The sequence below is a fragment of the Opisthocomus hoazin genome, chromosome 17 (genome assembly GCF_030867145.1).
Source record: "Opisthocomus hoazin isolate bOpiHoa1 chromosome 17, bOpiHoa1.hap1, whole genome shotgun sequence".
Taxonomy (NCBI): Eukaryota; Metazoa; Chordata; class Aves; order Opisthocomiformes; family Opisthocomidae; genus Opisthocomus; species Opisthocomus hoazin.
This window is the reverse complement of record NC_134430.1, coordinates 1,418,535-1,436,847: the sequence shown is the minus strand read 5'-3', so window position 1 is coordinate 1,436,847 and position 18,313 is coordinate 1,418,535. Positions and strand designations below refer to the sequence as shown.

General features: G+C 52.4%; 1 protein-coding gene across 2 annotated transcripts; it reads left to right on the top strand.

Annotated features, from left to right (window-relative positions):
• AGO4 (argonaute RISC component 4) lies at positions 1–17,385 on the top strand. Of its 2 annotated transcripts, none has more exons than XM_075437731.1 (18): positions 1–114; positions 4,895–5,060; positions 5,761–5,881; positions 7,039–7,220; positions 7,610–7,746; positions 7,827–7,961; positions 8,137–8,224; positions 8,626–8,773; positions 8,853–8,972; positions 9,200–9,328; positions 9,492–9,625; positions 10,414–10,598; positions 10,896–11,055; positions 11,660–11,975; positions 12,213–12,347; positions 13,115–13,216; positions 13,415–13,614; positions 13,723–17,385. In XM_075437731.1, the coding sequence occupies exons 3-18, from the start codon at positions 5,777–5,779 to the stop codon at positions 13,829–13,831; spliced, it is 2,385 nt and encodes a 794-aa protein (XP_075293846.1). In that variant the 5' UTR covers positions 1–114; positions 4,895–5,060; positions 5,761–5,776; the 3' UTR covers positions 13,832–17,385. The 2 variants fall into 2 exon arrangements, with proteins under 2 accessions (XP_075293846.1, XP_075293845.1); XM_075437730.1 differs by lacking the exon at positions 1–114 and adding an exon at positions 1,465–1,562.
• The last annotated feature ends 928 nt before the right edge of the window (positions 17,386–18,313 follow it).

The window sequence follows — 18,313 nt, the reverse complement described above, 5'->3', positions numbered from 1 at the left end:
TCGGAACCAGACTGGGTCTCGCCGCTGGAAACCTGCAGCTGTTTGCAGCAGGAGGCAGGGCTAACGTACAGGAAGAAGGTGCTGGCCACTGTGGCAGTCAGGATGCCTCAACGCGTACGTAATGTTTATCAACTTAATTGCTTTCCTGACTTTTTTGAATTTATAATGCATGAAGAATAGGCTTGAGTTGTCGTACTCAGCACCCTTACAGCACCGAGCCTTTGTTTTGCAGGTTTCTTGGGGTGGAGATTGCATCTTGGTTTTTTTCCAAGTACTCTGTGTGTGGCTCTGCGTAGAGGGTTTTTTACACGGAGCTATGCTGAATAATGGCGTGGAGATGTTGCCGGATGTCACGGGGGTTGGTTACTGCTCTTGTAAAACCGGTGTTTCCCTTGAGCGTCAACTGGTGTCAGGCGATTGTGTGAGAACCTCATTTCACTTTAAAATAGGGTTTTGATGTTTCACCTTGGAAAATATCAACCCTGCAGGTGGGAGAAGGCAAATAAAATGGACTTGGCATTTATTATTTATGAAGTGCTTTGGCTTCCGACCTGCGTGTGAGCCAGCTGCGAACTGGCTGGACAGAACCCGGGGGTGTGCGGGAGCAGCGGAGAGCCGAGCCGCTGAGGAGCGGGGAGCAAGTCGCCCCCTCACTGCGGGTACTGGGCCCAAACGCTGCCTCTCCGGCAGCCGCCTTCCTTCCCGGTGGGCCCGCTCCCCCGCCGGTTCCAGCTGAAAGCGGCCCGGGGATGCTCTCCGGGCGGGGCCCAGGGCCGCTGTCCCGCACCCGCCGCCAGCCCCGCTGAGGTGAGGCGGGCCGGGCCGCCCTGAGGCGCCCGGGGCTCGCCCGACGTCTACGACCGCGGGGGTTTCGGGTGGTTTAAATCGCCCGAGGGCGGCTCAGCGGGCACGGGGAGCTAATTAATGTCACTAATGAGCCCGGGCCGGCTCCCCGCTTCGGGGCCGGGCGGGAGCCGCAGCGGCGCGGCTGTGGCGGAGCAGCCCCCCCTGCCCCCCCCCCCCCGGCGAGGCGGCTCCCTGAGGCGAGGGGCGGGGCCGCGCGCGGGAAGCCGCCGCCGCCGTCACCTGTTGCCGCCGCGGGGCCGCGCCGGCGTCGAAAGGGTGCGGGCGGCGTGCGCGCCCCCGCCGGCAGGAGGCGGCGCGCGTGCGCGAGCCGGCGGCGCCGGGCAGCGTGGAGTGGCCTCTTCCTCCTCCTCCTCCTCCTCCTCCTCGCGCGGGGGGAGGCGGCGCGTGCTGGCGGCGGCGGGGGCGCGCGCGGGCTCGGCGGCGCAGCGGGGGGATTGTTCGCGCCGCCGCGCGGGGAAGCGGAGCCCGGGGAGCGCTCCCCGCCGCGGCCCCCCCCCCGCCCTCCTCCTCCTCGTCCCCCCCGCGCCCCGCCGCCGCCCCCGTTCCCGCGCCGGGCCCCCACCCCGCAGCCAACATTCCCGAGATCAAGCGCTACGCGGCGGCGGCGGGGCCGGCGGCGGGGCCCGGGGCGGGCGGCGGGGCCGGGGGGGACCGCAGCGAGGCCGCCGCCGCCGCCATGGAAGCGCTGGGACCCGGTGAGAGCGGCGGGGGCGCGGCGCGGCGGGGGCGGCCTGGCGGGGGGCGGTCAGCGCCGGCGCTGTCAGGCGCGGGCCCGGCGGGCCGTGTCAGCGGGGGGGGAGGAGGCCGCGGGCCGGGCCGGCAGCCGCCGCGGCCTGGGGCGGGCGGTGCGGGGCGGTGCGTGCCGCAGGCCGGGCCCGGGGCGGCGGGGAGCCCCGCAGCAGGCCTCCGGCGGCGGGCTGACAGGCGAGCGGGCTCGGCAGCCGGCGGGCCCCGGACTTGGCGAGGCCCCGGCCGCCCCGGGAGCTGTCTGCCGGGCTGGCGGCGGCTTCCCCGCCCGGACCCCGCGGGACGCGGCCTCGGGTGCGGCGGGGCCGGGGGTGGGGAGGGCCCCGGGGCTCTCCGGATCCGCGCGGTAACGGGCTCCCTGCGCGGAGTCCTGCTGCCTGTGCGGGACGGAGCGTGGTTTTGACACTGAGCCGTGGTGCGGAGTCCACAGCGGCACTTCCTGAAAACGCAGGCCTCGTTGTTAACGTTGTTAACTGACTTTGGGTCAGCACCGGTGGCATTTTGCGTGTGGCGCTTTCCTCCTTGGGCCTCGTTCCATGATTATTCCTCTGTCAGATGTCTGCAGGACGCATTTCTGGACCTCAGCGGTCTGCGCAGCTCATCCGTCAGGGTCCCGTTCAAACTATTGGTGTAATGGAAGTAGCGTTAATTTTGGTGCGATAGGAAATGTTCAGTGACAGAAAGGTGCGATTCCAGAGGAGTCCAGGTTTGAAGATTGCAGGGGGCTGACTCGGAGGGTCTGCGGTGCGTCGGTGTGAGGGAGCGTGTCCTCTCTGAGTTCCAGCTGCAGAAGCAGATCCTCTTTTAGCTTTGCGAAACTGCTTCCTGTCGGAAGTAACTTAGCTGGGGGTGCTGGAGCGATGCAGGGCAGAAGAAATTAAGAGGCTAACAGAACACGTAACCCTAGTCAGGCTGATCAGGTAAAAATCCTGATAAAGTAAGTGTGAATCGCACAGCAGCCTGGCTGCAAGTGGGAAGGCAGCTCTTGGCTGGTTCTCTGGAGTCCTGTGAGAAATAACTTCAGGAAAGAGAAGATGTAAGTTCTGTCTCCTTTGATCAAAATGGACTGAGGTCAGCATTGCCTTGCCTGTTTACAGAACTTGTCAATACCAAGGGAGGAAAATGGGTAAATATAGTTGTCATTTAATCTCTTGCAGGAGGTCAATGCCTGCACTTACTTCAGACTAATTAGCGTTGGATTAATGGATCATCTCTCTAGTATCCAAATAAGCACAGCAAACGTTGATTGCCCTTGATGATTCACTCTCGTCAAGACAGCTGTTGTTTTTTACAGTACTAACTGTACCCCCCAACCGGTTTAACTCTGTCCTCGCGAGCTCCTCCTGGACAGATCGCAATTAGCCAGGCGGGTGCAGAGCCAGCGCTGCGTCGCGTGGGCAGGCTGTGGCCCCGGCAGCCACCCTGCCACCGCAGCGCTGGGGAGCCGACGTGTCCGGTGGGCTACAGCTGCCTACACACTCTAAGTATTGCTTCTGCTTAAAAATATTTTGGGGTTCGTGTCCTCAGAGCGGTAATTCTAACTGGTAAGGCAGTAGCCATTGGATGGCTTATAAACCCAGCGTAGAAGGCTTGTTGGATTTGTCCTGGGTTTAGTTTATGGTTGTGTTAAAGTTTACTGCTGCGCCCTGAAGTGTCCCCAAACAGGAGTTCTGTCCACCCACGGCTTGCCTACCTCTCTTCCCTCCTGGTACGAACTGTGTGCCTGTGACTTAGATGGGTACCGGCAGGTTGACACAGTCTTACGATACTGAATTTGCCCAGAGTTTTAGGATTGGTATATTATTGCATTCTCGTGTTGTAATACTTTTTTTCCCCCTCTCCTTTGCTACTCTGCAACAGAGGGAAGAAGCTTTGATCACACAAAGCACTGGCAGATACAGACAAAACCCATGAAAACATACTATTTCAGTTTGCATTATGTGCAGTGTCAGCTGAGGCTGCGACAGGTTTTAAAGAAAGTCTGTTTAATCTTGTTAAGATGGTATCTCAGATCTTAGCTCTTTGAGGAAGTTAACCAAAGACTTAACTAGTGACTGGCTTGTGTGAATACTTTTCGAAGCCTCTAGTACCTTAGAACTGTTCCTGAAGCTCTTGGTTTTGTCCAGAGGAGTTCTCTTCCCCACGTCTGTTAGGAGTCTGTACCTGTCTTCATGCTTTCTCCCTTGCTCGTCTTTTTAGAAGAAAGCCTAAAGCTTTCCTCACTCCTTTCTTTGTGTTGGAATTTTAAATTGGCTGAAATTGTGCTCTAGGGGAAAAGCATTTCACTATTAACAAAAACGATGCATTCATGATGTAAAGGAAATGACAAAACTGTTTTAGCTTAGATCCAGTATGGGAATATGTTTTTAATTTAGTTTGAATAATAATATCCCTTACCCATTTCCAGATAGTAGCAATTTTCAGATAAAAATTGGGGATGTATGTCCAAAGTGTGCCGAGAGTGACAACCATTCACATCTAAACTTTAAACCTATAGTGAAAACAATGGAAAAATGCGGCTGGTGTGGCTATTGGCTAGCTCCAGAAATGGTGGTAGGGATATATTTATCTTTACAATACATAAAAATACATGGTATGTAAATGGTTGCGTTCCATCTCGGAGCTCTGTGAAGTCCATAACCACGGTCATGAATAAACATCACTGGGCTTGTTCAGCCTGAAGAAGAGAAGGCTGCGAGGGGACCTTATAAATGCCTACAAATATCTGAAGGGTGGGTGTCAGGAGGATGGGGCCAAGCTCTTTTCAGTGGTGCCCAGTGACAGGACAAGGGGCAATGGGCACAAAGTGAGGCACAGGAAGTTCCGTCTGAACATGAGGAAGAACTTCTTCCCTCTGAGGGTGACGGAGCACTGGAACAGGCTGCCCAGGGAGGCTGTGGAGTCTCCTTCTCTGGAGATATTCAAGACCCGCCTGGACAAGGTCCTGTGCAGCCTGCTGTAGGTGACCCTGCTTCGGCAGGGGGGTTGGACTAGATGACCCACAGAGGTCCCTTCCAACCCCTACTATTCTGTGATTCTGTGATTCTGTAAAATTTTGAGGATGAATGATGGCACTAACCTGTGTATGGTTCGGGGAACATGCTTTTTACCTGGAAGTTCCGGGCAGCTGGAAGGCTGAGCCACTTGGAACACCACCGTGTGCAGCCTCAGAAAGCTGCGGAAGATTTCTTTCTGCCCTGTCTGAATGTCAGCTAAAGCCTGAAAGGATATTGCACTGAATGCTCAATTCCATCTCATACGTATTTGTTGCATTCCCTAGGGCCCCCGGCAAGCCTTTTCCAGCCCCCCCGTCGCCCAGGCCTGGGAACTGTTGGGAAACCCATCCGCCTCCTGGCCAATCACTTTCAGGTCCAGATCCCCAAGATCGATGTTTATCACTATGATGTAGATATCAAACCAGAAAAACGCCCCCGAAGAGTGAACAGGTACGAGTGGTTTAATAAAAAAAATTAAAAAGTGTACATGCCTTAGTTTAAGAAAACTCTACATCCTAGAAATTCTCCCTCTGGTAAAGGCCAGTTTATGTTTGTACTAGGGTTAGCGGTTGCTTTTCAGTGAACTGTAATAAAATAGTTGCCTTATTTTTATTAAGATGTTTTGCGATTGGCCTGTGACCTGGAAGGCTCTAGGAAAGGCACTAAGCGTTGAACTACAGCTGGTGTTATTTTACAGCCTACAAGTGAATGTCCCTGCTAATTGTTCCGCAGTCTGTTATACAACCGTGTGTTAGCAGCTGCGGGGAGGGAATTCGGCTTGCAGATTGACACCAGCGTTTGAGGGTCCACACGTCGATGCTTTGTCGGTAGAATCAATCCACAGAGCACCCTGCTCGCCCCAGGCAGATGCTTGTATTTGCTTCTGTGTGCGAACAGCTCTCCAGATTCCGCTGCCGGTTGTGACCGTGTCTCTGCCGACAGTGCAGATCCCTGCCTGGCGTGTAGACACCTGTGTGGTGAAACTCAGATCTCAGAACCTGGAGGTGACTCCTAAAGCTCCTGGTGTTGACATTCATATACTCTAGTGCATTGTGGTTTTCGTACCTTGCTGAAAAAAGGGATTTTAACCTGTGTAAGACCGTTGCCGGATTTCCTGTTCTTCAACCTAACTCGATAAATCCCTCTGCAGAGAGGTGGTGGACACTATGGTGAGGCACTTCAAGATGCAGATATTTGGTGACCGGCAGCCTGGGTACGATGGGAAGCGGAACATGTACACTGCACACCCGTTACCTATTGGCCGGGACAGAGTAAGTGTTACTATAAGCAGTTTTCAGGTTTTGTGGGCAAACTCTTACAGTGTCGTTTGAAAAGTGTTCTTTTGTTGACATCAACCCAAAATGGTGCCACAGGTGTTAGTCGAGTCTTGGAAATGACAGGCAGTGCCAGTCAGGGATCTCTAGGAACTTACTGGTGTTTTACTGAAGTTTGGCTTCTCCACGTTTCTAATTCCCAGCTCTTAGTTGAGAATTTGTCAGTGATAGTGTCAGTTAGTATGCTGTGCTCTTTCAGCTCCAAGTAGATTTTTTCTTTCCCCCACCCTGATAGAAACTTCCTTTTTCTCTGTTCTAACCCGTGTTCTGTTGCTAAACGATAAAGCAGTCGCAGATGACAAATACGCTGTTTTGGTTTGGCTGCACTGTTGAGTTACCTCCTCCCGTTCCAGCAGATCGTGTGGCACAAGCAGCGTCCACAGCTGGATCAGCTGCGCGGGCCCCGCGTGTTCGCGGCCCTGCTCGCCAGCACACCGGCGCTAACAGACTGCGGCCGGTGCTGACCAGTCCCGATACAAAACTTAACCCCCGTCCACTCTTCTCCCCGGGGATCTGGTTATTGCTGGCACAGTGCCGCGAGGAATGCTGAAAGGAGTTCACGTTTGTGCTTCGGGCTGATGGTGTGTGAGATCGTCATGGACTCACAGAATAGTTTGGGTTGGAACGGACCTTGAGAGGTCAGCTAGCCCGACCCCCTGCCGTGATCTGAAGTGCTGTGCTGGAACTCTCAGATCTGTGTTTCCCAGTGAGTTGTCTTTTTGACCAAAAGGATTGGGTTTTTTTTGCCTTCCGCTTTGGTTCACGAGACATCTTGCTATTAACTGGCTGACTAAAAAAAAAAAAAAAAAGCCTCACAGTTCTGCAGAGCTTTGATGTCACCATACTAATTACTACTTAAAATTTACAAATTTACACTTAAAGATACCTCACTGCAGTTTCTCAGGTGAATAAATTACAAGCTTTCAGAATCCTAAGGAAACCAATTGTAATATTTAAAGAGGATTACACAAACTTAATTGTCAAAAATACAGATTCAAAAGATACCTAGGAGAAAAACGTACCACTGCTTAGTGCTGTGATCGTCTGCAGTCCGTAACAAAAGCTTGTGCTTCGTTCTGTTCTGCCCGTGGCAGGTGGACATGGAGGTGACGCTTCCAGGAGAGGGGAAGGACCAGACGTTTAAGGTCTCCATTCAGTGGGTGTCCGTCGTCAGCCTGCAGCTGCTGCTGGAGGCTCTGGCAGGGCACTTGAACGAAGTTCCGGAGGATTCTGTCCAGGCGCTTGACGTCATCACGCGGCACCTTCCCTCCATGCGGTGGGTGCTGTCGGAGCCTTCCTGTCTGGCTGCATCTTGTACCTGTCGTAACGTTTGTATTAGTTACTACTTGCTGCTATTCTACTGCTGTTACACTCTGAGGGATGAGGGGTGCAGTTGTGTAATTCAACGCCTGCCTTACAAATTTGCGCTCGAGTAGGGAAATCCGATCTGAAGTCGGGACTTGTATCTGCTGGTCACGTTTCTAATGGCAGTTTGCTGTAGCCTGTCCAGCGGCACTGCCTGCGGGTAGAGGCTTCGTATGCTTGCCGTAAGTTCACTCCAGCAGTTCTAAAGTACTGCAGAAATGTGTTTTAAACATTATAAGCATGAATGTAAAAAGGAGTATCAGAAAGGAGTGATCAAAGTAGTCATTTTCTTTTTTTTAGGTACACTCCTGTGGGTCGCTCCTTCTTCTCCCCCCCCGAAGGTTACTACCACCCCCTGGGAGGCGGCAGGGAGGTCTGGTTCGGCTTCCACCAGTCGGTCAGGCCTGCCATGTGGAACATGATGCTCAACATTGATGGTACGGATGAAATTCTGTCTCGCTAATGTAACAGCATTCTCACTGCTGCTAAATTAAATGCCCTCTTTTTTTTACCTCAGTGTCAGCAACTGCTTTCTATCGTGCCCAGCCTATCATTGAGTTCATGTGCGAGGTCTTGGACATTCAGAACATCAATGAACAAACCAAGCCTCTTACGGACTCCCAGCGTGTCAAGTTTACCAAAGAAATCAGAGGTAAAGGCTCGTTCTAAGCTGCTGCAACAAAATGCTGGAAACCTGCTGACATTACGTTGTAATGAAAATTTGCAGGGCGCTTGGGAAGCTGGCCTGTTCCTTTTTGCCCTCACCTTTTGCAACGGTGACTCCTAAGCCTGAATTTATTTAGACGACTTTTGTGTTGGGTTTTCAGGTCTAAAAGTAGAGGTTACCCATTGTGGCCAGATGAAGAGAAAATACCGAGTTTGCAATGTTACTCGGCGACCAGCCAGTCATCAGACGTATGTATAGAAGCACTTTCTGACAATTTAAAAAATCTAGAACCTATTTGGTATACTAGGTATGTTGTTTATGCAAGATTGGTTGATTCTGGAGGTGAGGCAGCTGTGTGGCTGAGTAGAGGAATAGAGTGGGTTTAGACCACTGCTTTATTTCCTTCAACACAGGGAAACTGAAGCTGTATCCTGGCTTTTAAATATTGTTATCACAGGCTACAATTTTTGAAATAGGTATGAAAAAATCAGTATATAGTCTATAACATCTTTTCATAAAGAACAGATCCAGTAGCTAAGGAAAATAAATGTCTCCAGCATTTCTAGTCTGGAATAGATTTTCCATACCATTTTTTCCTTTAAAAAAAATAAATCTCAAGAAGTCTAACCAGAGCAAATGTCCTTTATAGGTTTCCCCTGCAGCTGGAAAATGGGCAGGCTATGGAGTGCACAGTGGCTCAGTATTTTAAGCAGAAGTACAGTCTGCAGCTGAAATATCCTCACCTTCCCTGCCTCCAAGTAGGACAGGAACAGAAACACACATACTTACCGCTCGAGGTGAGGATCGAACTTTCTCTTGCGTTGCGGTATGCCCTCTGTCAGACGGCGTCACGCCGCCTCTCGCCGCTCTGTGCAGGTGTGTAACATAGTGGCCGGCCAGAGATGTATCAAGAAGCTGACGGACAATCAGACGTCGACTATGATAAAAGCGACGGCGAGATCTGCACCGGACCGACAGGAGGAAATCAGCAGACTAGTAAGTGTTTTTGCCAGCTGAACAGTCTGCGTTTGTCACTTCTTGTGGCTCTTCCAGCAGCAGTGTAGCATGTGTAACCGTAAGCAGAATGACCAAGAGCTGCAGAAGTTAAACAATCTGACTTCTTTAAAACAAACCCTCTGAAATAGAAAGCCTGTTCATGGCAGAGAGGACAGAGCCGCCTGAAGCATTGGCTGTAGCTACAGAAAGACTTTTTTTGTCACCAGGTGAAAAGTAACAGTATGGTGGGTGGACCTGACCCGTATCTGAAGGAGTTCGGTATTGTTGTCCATAACGAAATGACGGAGTTGACAGGCAGAGTTTTGCCAGCACCAATGCTGCAGTATGGAGGCAGGGTGAGTTTTCCGTGCCTTGTAAAATACCTTGTGCTGAGGTTACTTAAATTTGTTAAGTGTTTCGTATATCTTCTCATAAAGGTTCCTTTGTGTGAGCGCTGTTCGGCTCCAGTCAAATCAAAGCCAGGGTTTTGTTTTTAATTTGCCTTTGGTTTTTACCTAGAACAAGACTGTGGCCACACCAAACCAAGGTGTGTGGGACATGAGAGGGAAACAGTTCTATGCTGGCATTGAGATTAAAGTTTGGGCTGTTGCGTGTTTTGCTCCTCAAAAACAATGCAGGGAAGACTTACTAAAGTAAGTATTTTCCTATTTATGTGGGATATCTTTCTCAAGATTTATTTTCCTCACATTTCTGAAAGGTGATAGGCAGTATAAGTGGATTTTAATGCATCTAATAGTAAAAAGAGGAAATTACAGTTCTGCAATGTCTTAAATATTTGCAGTTTGGGAGGAGACTGTGACAAAGTTCATCACCTAATTGGCCAGCTAGGAAAAGCCTGAATCCCCTTACTGCTGAGGCTGGGTTTCCTGCTCTGGAGGCTGCATTCCACTTGCGTTCTGTTGTTTTTACAAATAACTGATGATGGTCTTTCATTCTCAAACCTAAACTATTTTTTTTTTAGCCTTCACTGCCTCCCAGGCAGCATACACCACACTTTTTCCCCTGTCCTTCGCGTTATTCTACAGAATCCTGAAGGTAGAGCTTGTGTGAACCACTGAAATGCTCAGCAAAAGTCATGGCTGCAGTAACGCTCAGATAGGTTTGGTGGAGGAGTGAAAATCTACCGGAGCGTCAGTATTAGCGTGGGAATCTGCCTCAGAATGTTCAACTCAAATGTGCGTTTGTTTCCCCAAGATGTCTAAAATGAAGAAACAGAAGCTTCTGAAATGTCCTCGGTCAGGCTTAGAATCCCATTAGTGAGTTTCTTATAGTGATGGAACTGCTGAAAAATAATTACTGTAGTGTCAAACTGGAAGTGCTGTGAAATAGCTGAAATAGCTCAGATCATGTTGATAAAATTAATGGCAAAGTGAGACCCAGTGAAAAGGCCGGGACGAATCCATCTGTATTTCATTTACAGGAGTTTTACGGACCAGCTGCGCAAGATCTCGAAGGACGCAGGGATGCCGATCCAGGGCCAGCCCTGTTTCTGTAAATACGCCCAGGGTGCAGACAGCGTGGAGCCCATGTTTAAACACTTAAAACTGACTTACGTTGGCCTGCAGCTGATCGTGGTGATCCTACCTGGAAAGACGCCTGTGTACGGTAGGGAGAAGAGGCTGTGGAGCGTTAATTAGTTGTACAGCAAGTGGGCATCTTACCGTGCCCTTCAGCGGCAGGAAGGAGGCAGAGCAGGCAATGTGTTCCTTTTTAAAAGGGGGTTTTGGTGATGGGTTTGTCAGGCCTGACTGGAGTACTTGTGTATTGCCAAAGAGCGAACTGAGCCTTTGTCAGTGAACTTTTAAGAATTTGAATTGTAATAACGCAAAAAAATAAGAGCAAGCAGACTGAACTGGTGACTGTTCAGGGATGTGGAACCCCTGACTTGTTTTTCTGTCACAGCTGAAGTCAAGCGGGTTGGTGACACTCTGCTCGGAATGGCCACTCAGTGTGTCCAGGTGAAGAACGTGGTGAAAACCTCACCGCAAACGCTGTCCAACCTGTGTCTGAAGATCAATGCGAAGCTCGGAGGAATCAACAACGTGCTTGTACCTCATCAAAGGTGAGATTAAACCTGAAGCTCTCCCTGAAGTCTGGATTGTCGAGCAAAACAGTGTCATGTGTTTTGTTCTCTGAAATGGTGCCTTTCAAAGTACTGCGTGCTCTAGAAATGGCCACAGTCTGCAGTGACACAGAGGATGCTTCTGCACACAGAGTCTGCCCAGTGAGCCCTGTGCCGAGGAGCGACTCTGGCGTCAGAGCCGTCCAGCAGTGTGTCTGTGTGACAACAAGCTCACAAAGGCTTTTTTTTTTCCCACGTCTCTCTCTCCGGCCTCTGGGATCCCTCAGTCTACCTTCTTCTCTTGCCACCTCCTTAAGCATGCTGTATTTCCTTCCAGACTGAAAGAGGAGGGAGGAAGAGCGAGTTGTGATAAATGCTTGTAACTTTGTCTGCCGTTGCTCTGGTCCTTCTCACGCTCTGTTCTCTCTGGACTTTAAGAGCTTGAGGCAGAGAACTTTGCCCTTAAAGATTCTGCCAGGGTTTCCGTTCTCTGGAGGGCTTTGGATATACCTTCCACGGCTGTCATTTTTTTTTCCTTCCTCACCCCCCTTCTTTGTATTGTTATTGTTGTTGTTATTTAATGAACCTTAATGGTATTAAACAGGCCGTCGGTGTTCCAGCAGCCAGTGATCTTTCTGGGAGCAGATGTCACTCACCCTCCCGCTGGGGACGGCAAGAAGCCCTCCATCGCCGCGGTGGTGGGCAGCATGGACGGCCACCCGAGCCGGTACTGTGCTACGGTGCGGGTGCAGACCTCCCGCCAGGAGACCTCCCAGGAGCTGCTCTACAGCCAGGAGGTGATACAGGACCTGACAAACATGGTGCGGGAGCTGTTGATCCAGTTCTACAAATCCACTCGTTTCAAGCCCACCAGGATCATTTACTACAGAGGGGGAGTATCAGAAGGACAGATGAAGCAGGTATTGCCTGATGATGTCTTGTTGCTTGTGAAAAGCGCTTGGCCCTTGAAAATACATATATTTATCTGGATTGTGTTTGGTACGGGGACAATTGACAGTTTCATTGAGTTTTTCTGGCCGAGCACAACGTACAGTTATCCTGTTGGACGTTCCTTATGAAGTGGTATATGTACGTGGAAAAAATGAAAATAATACGTACTGAACTCAGCTCCTAAGAGTTAACTCTTCTATTTCCAGGTAGCTTGGCCAGAACTGATCGCAATCCGGAAGGCCTGTATTAGTTTGGAAGAAGATTACAGACCAGGAATAACCTACATTGTTGTGCAGAAAAGGCATCACACCAGACTGTTCTGCGCTGACAAAACTGAAAGGGCAAGTAATGTTTACTGCATAAGAAGGAGGTGATGGCAGCGGGAAAGTAGAGTGTTTGGTGAAGTGCGGTGGTACCCATCTTGCCCACTAAAACTGAACTGATCAGTAGGAGCAGTAGCAGTTCTGTGCAGTAACAGACTCTCTCTACCACAACAACCGATTCCTCCCCGTTCTTGCTGCCCCAGATCCAGCCGTCAGGTGGAACAGCTTGTTCCCAGCCCCCGCTGGAGTGGGTGTCCCTGTACTGGTGTAGCAGGAGCTGCAGTCTGGGATTCCTGATGTGAACCGAGCTGGCTGGGCAGTCTGGTGCCTGTCCTGCCTCTAGATGCGTCTGTAAGATTTGCCAGTGCCACAAACCCACAAGCCAGCTAAGAAACCATTTTTAGGGAAGTTCTTGATCTTGGGTTTGCTTGAAAAATACGGATCTCTGGGGTGTGAGCGCAAACAAGGGTATGAAATGAATTTACTTCAGAAACCCTGCGTTTTCAGATCCCGAATTGCTTGTGTAGGCTTGATCCCACGCTGCAATTTTACTGGCAAGTATTTTATTTTTCTCTGATGACACACCAGTTGGATTTGGTGAAGTTTCTAAAAATGAACTCTCAGAGAACATTTTCGTTCCTCCTGTGTAAATGACCTTAATATTTTTCCACCTTTCTGAGCAGTAAATTCTCAAACAGCTTTGAGTAGAGCCTACCATAGGGAGGAGGTGGTTTTGGGTCACTTCCAAAAAAAGCCCTGGGCTAATAATAACATTTCCTCAATAGGTGGGTAAGAGCGGCAACGTACCAGCAGGCACTACGGTGGACAGCACGATCACGCATCCTTCTGAATTTGACTTTTACCTCTGTAGCCACGCAGGAATTCAGGTAACGTTTCAGCTCTGCTGTGCTCCCGCTCTGGGACTGGATCCTCGCCGCTGTCCCGATGAGTAACGTTGCGTGTGTTTATAGCGTGGCAGACTTGCAGTCGCATCCGTTCCGTGCCCCGGCGGGCGGTGCCACCGTCAGGTACCAGCTCTGGTTCTGTCGATGCTGGCCAGCTGACTGCTCGTCTGTTCTCCGCAGGGAACCAGCCGGCCCTCCCACTACCAGGTCTTGTGGGACGACAACTGTTTCACCGCAGACGAACTCCAGCTGCTGACCTACCAGCTGTGTCACACGTACGTGCGGTGTACGCGGTCGGTCTCTATTCCGGCTCCTGCGTACTACGCCAGGCTGGTAGCCTTTAGGGCCAGGTACCATCTTGTGGACAAGGATCACGACAGGTAAGGAACTGCGCCTCGCCGCCTGGGGAGCCAGGGAACGGCCCGGAGTTAGGTGCTGCCGGGGCCAGTTGTTCACGGTTCTCTGTGTGTGTGTCTGCGTTTCCACAGTGCTGAAGGCAGCCATGTGTCAGGACAGAGCAATGGCCGCGACCCCCAGGCTCTGGCAAAGGCCGTGCAGATCCACCACGACACGCAGCATACGATGTATTTTGCTTGAGAGCAGCCGGGAGGATGAGGCAAACCCAACCACCCGTGCAGTCCTGAAAGGCCTCGAATGCCTGCTGCTCTAGCTAGGGCCCCGCTGGCTTCAGACTGCCCGCTGCCGGCAGCGCTGAGCAGCCGCACTGACTCTACTTCACAGCAATGTCTGACGCACCAACGCAGCTGAGCCATTGGTTTCGTTGTTTTCCGTAACCGAAATCCGTAGACTCTCTTTTCTGACGCATTGGACTGAATTTTTACCTCAAAGCGCAAAAGGCCGATCATCCTGAAATTTTTAAAGGACTTGGCACGAAAGGTTTCTATTGAATATTTTGCTAGCTGTCGTTTCTCAGTTCTCTTCTCATCGCGTTAGTTTATCGTGACGACTGGTTCCCTGTCTTCGTGCACTGCTTGGCGAGGGTGCGGGTCCCGGCAGAGCGTTTTCCTCCGTTCAGTGTAATCGTTCTCTTGTGTGGGGCCATAGATTTTTTAATGGAGATTTTAGACTTCACTACTGTAAATGCCTTTTAACAAACATAACTTTCACAGGTATTGCGGTTTTTTGTCAGTTTTACTAATTATCTTTTTAATCTCTGCAGACTTCGGCTGCAAAGCAATTGCACTATACCGCGAGTTCAGATCGGTGGTTCTTGTTCTGTGAATGTGTGATATAACCGGGTAGTGATGCCTGTCAGTAGATGTTAATTATAACGGTTACAAATAATACTGCCGTGGTATCGTAACGAGTACCGAACCATCGCTTCCCCCGCTAAAAATGATAAAAACAAACAAAAAAAAAAATTAGCTTTTAGGTATTTTGCAAACTTTTACAAAAGTGCCCACTTTATGCTGCTGTGTGGTTTGATAAATCTAAGCGATTTTAAAACTTTTTTCTCATAGAAGGTTAAACTTTGGCAATAAATGTTTGTTTTTTAAGCCCCCCTGACAGCGTAATTTTCTAGCTGAGGATTGTGCATGAGTTGAACCAACATTCTCGTGTCGTTTTCTGAACACAAAATTTGGCAGTTTCTGAAACCGAGTAGAAAAGACACACTTCCATGCTTTTTTTAAGAATTATTTTTAACTGTTTTGTATTCACTGTTGGTGTCCTGTCTAGAACATTTTTTATAAGCTTGGAACCTGGGTGTTACGTGTAGGACAGGCTTGCCAGCCGCGCAGTCTCAGTCGTGTGACAGGCCCCCTAAGGACCGTACCAGCATTTGGAACCGTTTTCCCCCGGGAAGCGGGCTGCGCACGCAGCCGCGCTCAGCAGCGCGTTTGACCGGCGTTCGTCTCCTCTTCCGATTCCGTCCCCGCCGAGAAACCGGGGGGGGTTTCATCCTCTTGGCTTTTGTCAGCTGCAGCTCGTGATAGAGGAGGGGCTTGGTTTCAGGGCGCGCTCCTGGAGCCCACGAACGGAGTACGCGAAGGCTGGATGCCTGCGAGCGTCACCCCGATGAGCGCAGATGAAAAGCTCGGTCCGGAGCGGAGCCGGGCCAGCCCCGCTGCGTCGGCAGCGACGCGGGGGCCGCCCCACGGCGGCCCTGGGCTCCGACGCTCGCGTGGGGTTCGCTGCCGAGCTGGCTGCGCTGCCAGAGCGGAGGAACCAGCCCCCTCAAAAATCCAGCAATAGGAAACGCTGTTTCCTTCAGTCTTTGAGCTTGTAAATAAACCGAAGTTTACATTTCTAAATGCTGTTTCTCTCAGTTGTACCAGAGTGCACGGAACTTGGTCTTCAAACGGTTTTAGAACCTTATTTCAAGTAGTAAGTCTGATTAATTTAATTTTAAACTTTTTCATTTCTGTTGAAAAGGGGACTGAAGCGAACTCTGCCCCTAGCACGTACTGGGGACAGGTTTAGATTGAAAAAAAGATATTATTTTTAGTTTCTTTAATTTTTCTTTTAAAGAATACCTCACTTGTGTAATAAAATCAGGACGTGTGGGTGGGAGACTGACCGCTGCTTCAGCTAGATGGCTGCTTTTCTCAGTACTCGTTCAGGGAGAATACAAAAACCCCCTTTTTAGGATGAACTCTGACTGACCCAACACACGGAGAACTTTGGCACCTTGCAAAGAAACCGAGCGCCCTTTTGAGGCTGTAGGATCAAAGATCGCTACGTTGAGTTTGTGCACTAGGCGAGAAGGTGGCTGGTTTCATCGAGGGTGCGTAAGGAATACTGAATTTTACACCAGTGAGTGAGCTGTCCAGTGCCCAGCGCCGCTGGCCCGGACCGCGCGAGGGCAGAGCCTCTCCGGCGTGCGCCTGGGGCTGGACCGGTCGCTTCGCCGCGGGCTCGCCGGGCCCTGGGCGCGGGGCCGGACCCTCGCCTCCCTCCCGCGTGGGAGCGCGGCCCAGGGCGTGGTGCTGTCCCCGCGGGAGAGGAGCCCCGGCGCTCGGCAGCGCCGTCCTGCGCGGGCCCGCGGCGGGGTCGGCGGTCTGGACGGAGTCGTTATGCATGTGTCAATCAATGGGAGATGTGCATTCTGTGGGTGTAGTTCCTAGCGTGGTTTGGGTTGGGTTTGTTTTTTTAATAACTAAAGCCTGTCGGCCACTGTTTAGCTATGTGGTGTGAAAGATTTTAAATGTAGCAAAGTTTAAAGAGTTGGGGATGGGGATGGTGGACATTTAAAAGAATAAAAAAAAAAAAAAAAAAGAGCAGAAATCCCATTTTCCGAGCAGTTCTGCGTGCTTCGTGAACGGCTGAACTCCCGGCGAGCTCTGGCAACCGCCAGTGAGCCCCTCTCGACCGTTCGCGGAGCCCGGCCTCTGTCTCCGTGCTGCCAGCACCCCGGCTCAGCGCCGCGCCCGTGGCCGCGCCGAGGCGGCGATGCTCCGGCGAGCGCGTGCCACGCCGCGTCCCGGCCATGAGCGTCGTCGCCCGGCCGCGCCGGCAGCTTCACTGGGCGGGTGGGGACGGGCGCCGCGGGGCCGAGCCAGCGCTCGGCAGAGCCCACCCAGCCGCCCCCGGGGCCGCGTGGCCGCATTGGGCTTGCTCAGTAGCGAGGGAGCAGCGCTGCGTTCCTCCTCCTCCTCGTCGCCGGCGTCGGGAGCGCGTCGGGAGCGCGTCGGGAGCGCGTCGGGCCGGCGCTGTCCGCTGCCAGGTCTCTCCCTCCTGCTTCGGAGGGAAGATCCCGCGCCGTCGCCTGCAGATCTTGTACCTTGCTATTGACACTTTCATATTTCTATGTCTAGAGGCTGAAACTTCAGTGTAAGATGTTGGCTTTTGTTCCTTTTGACTCCTGATGTAATTTTTGTTTCTATATTGTTAGACTTGTAACGTTTAAAATTGTATTTTATTAAATGGGGACTGGGTGTATGTCTATAGCAATACGAGGTACTTTCTGAGCTGTCCTGGGCGGGTTAGCAGCCCCATGTTGCGGTGAGATGCTGGTCGTGTACAACTTGCAATGTATTTTTTTTTTCTTTTTTTTAGCCTGCAGGGATATTTTGTGTTCATGTGTCCAAAAATAATATAATAATAATAATAAAAAAATTGGCATTCTTGTGCCAAATGTTGTTTTTCCTTGTTGATGTCCAATAAATGCAATGTACAGCGTGAGCAACCGACACTGCTGCCTGTAAACAAATGTCTTAAATTATTTAACTTTTAATTAAAACTTGTACACAACGTGTAACCGGTGGAACTCATTGCCACGCCATCTTTATTTCTGCTGTGCGAGGCTGCAGAAGGCGCTGGAAGCCCACGTGGGTGACGTCTCCAGGGGCAGGGGGGCTCCGACGGCTGCTCCCAGGGAGGCGGGGGACGGGCGGGGGTTGCGGTGTTCGCGGGAGCTCCGTGGCCAGCGCCGCCTCCGCCCGAGAGTCACCGGGCAGCGAGCGCGGGAGCCGTGTGCTTGCTCTGCTCCGCTCGGCCTCGGGCGCGTTCCTTCCCACCCCGGCTGCGCCCTGCGGACGCGCGGCGCCGCGGGACGAGGCCCCCGCACGGGCGCTGTGAAGGACCTCGCCACGCGCCCTTGCTTCGAGCGACCCGCGCCGGGCGTCGTGCCGGGGCTTCACGCGGGCGCCGTGCCGCGCCACGCAGGGCCCATGGGCTGGGCATGGGGCGGGTCATCCCCGGAGCAGCGCAGAGGCCGAGGGGGGCTCCGTCCTCGTCTCCCGAAAACGCCGGGGAGATCCCCGGGAGGGTGACGCGTGCCTTGGCCTCTGGCCCGGGACGTGCCCCACGCCGGCATGGCGGGCGCCACAGGGAAAGGCGAAGGGGCTGCTGGGGCTCGCGCCTGGGGGGCTTCACGCCCTCGGGACGGGGATAACGGCTGCGCTCCCGCTCCGCCGGGTCTCGACGCCGCGCTCCCGACTCGGCCGTCGCGGGCCCGAGGAGCGGCTGGAGGCCTGCGCGCCGCTGCTCAGTGCCGTGGACCGGGGCCGCGGGGGTCTCCCGGCCCCCAGCACGGCCGGGGCAAACCGGGAGCGGCCGCCGCGGGACGGGGCTCCCCCCGCCGCCGCCAAAGACGCGAAACAAGGGGAAAAAAACCCA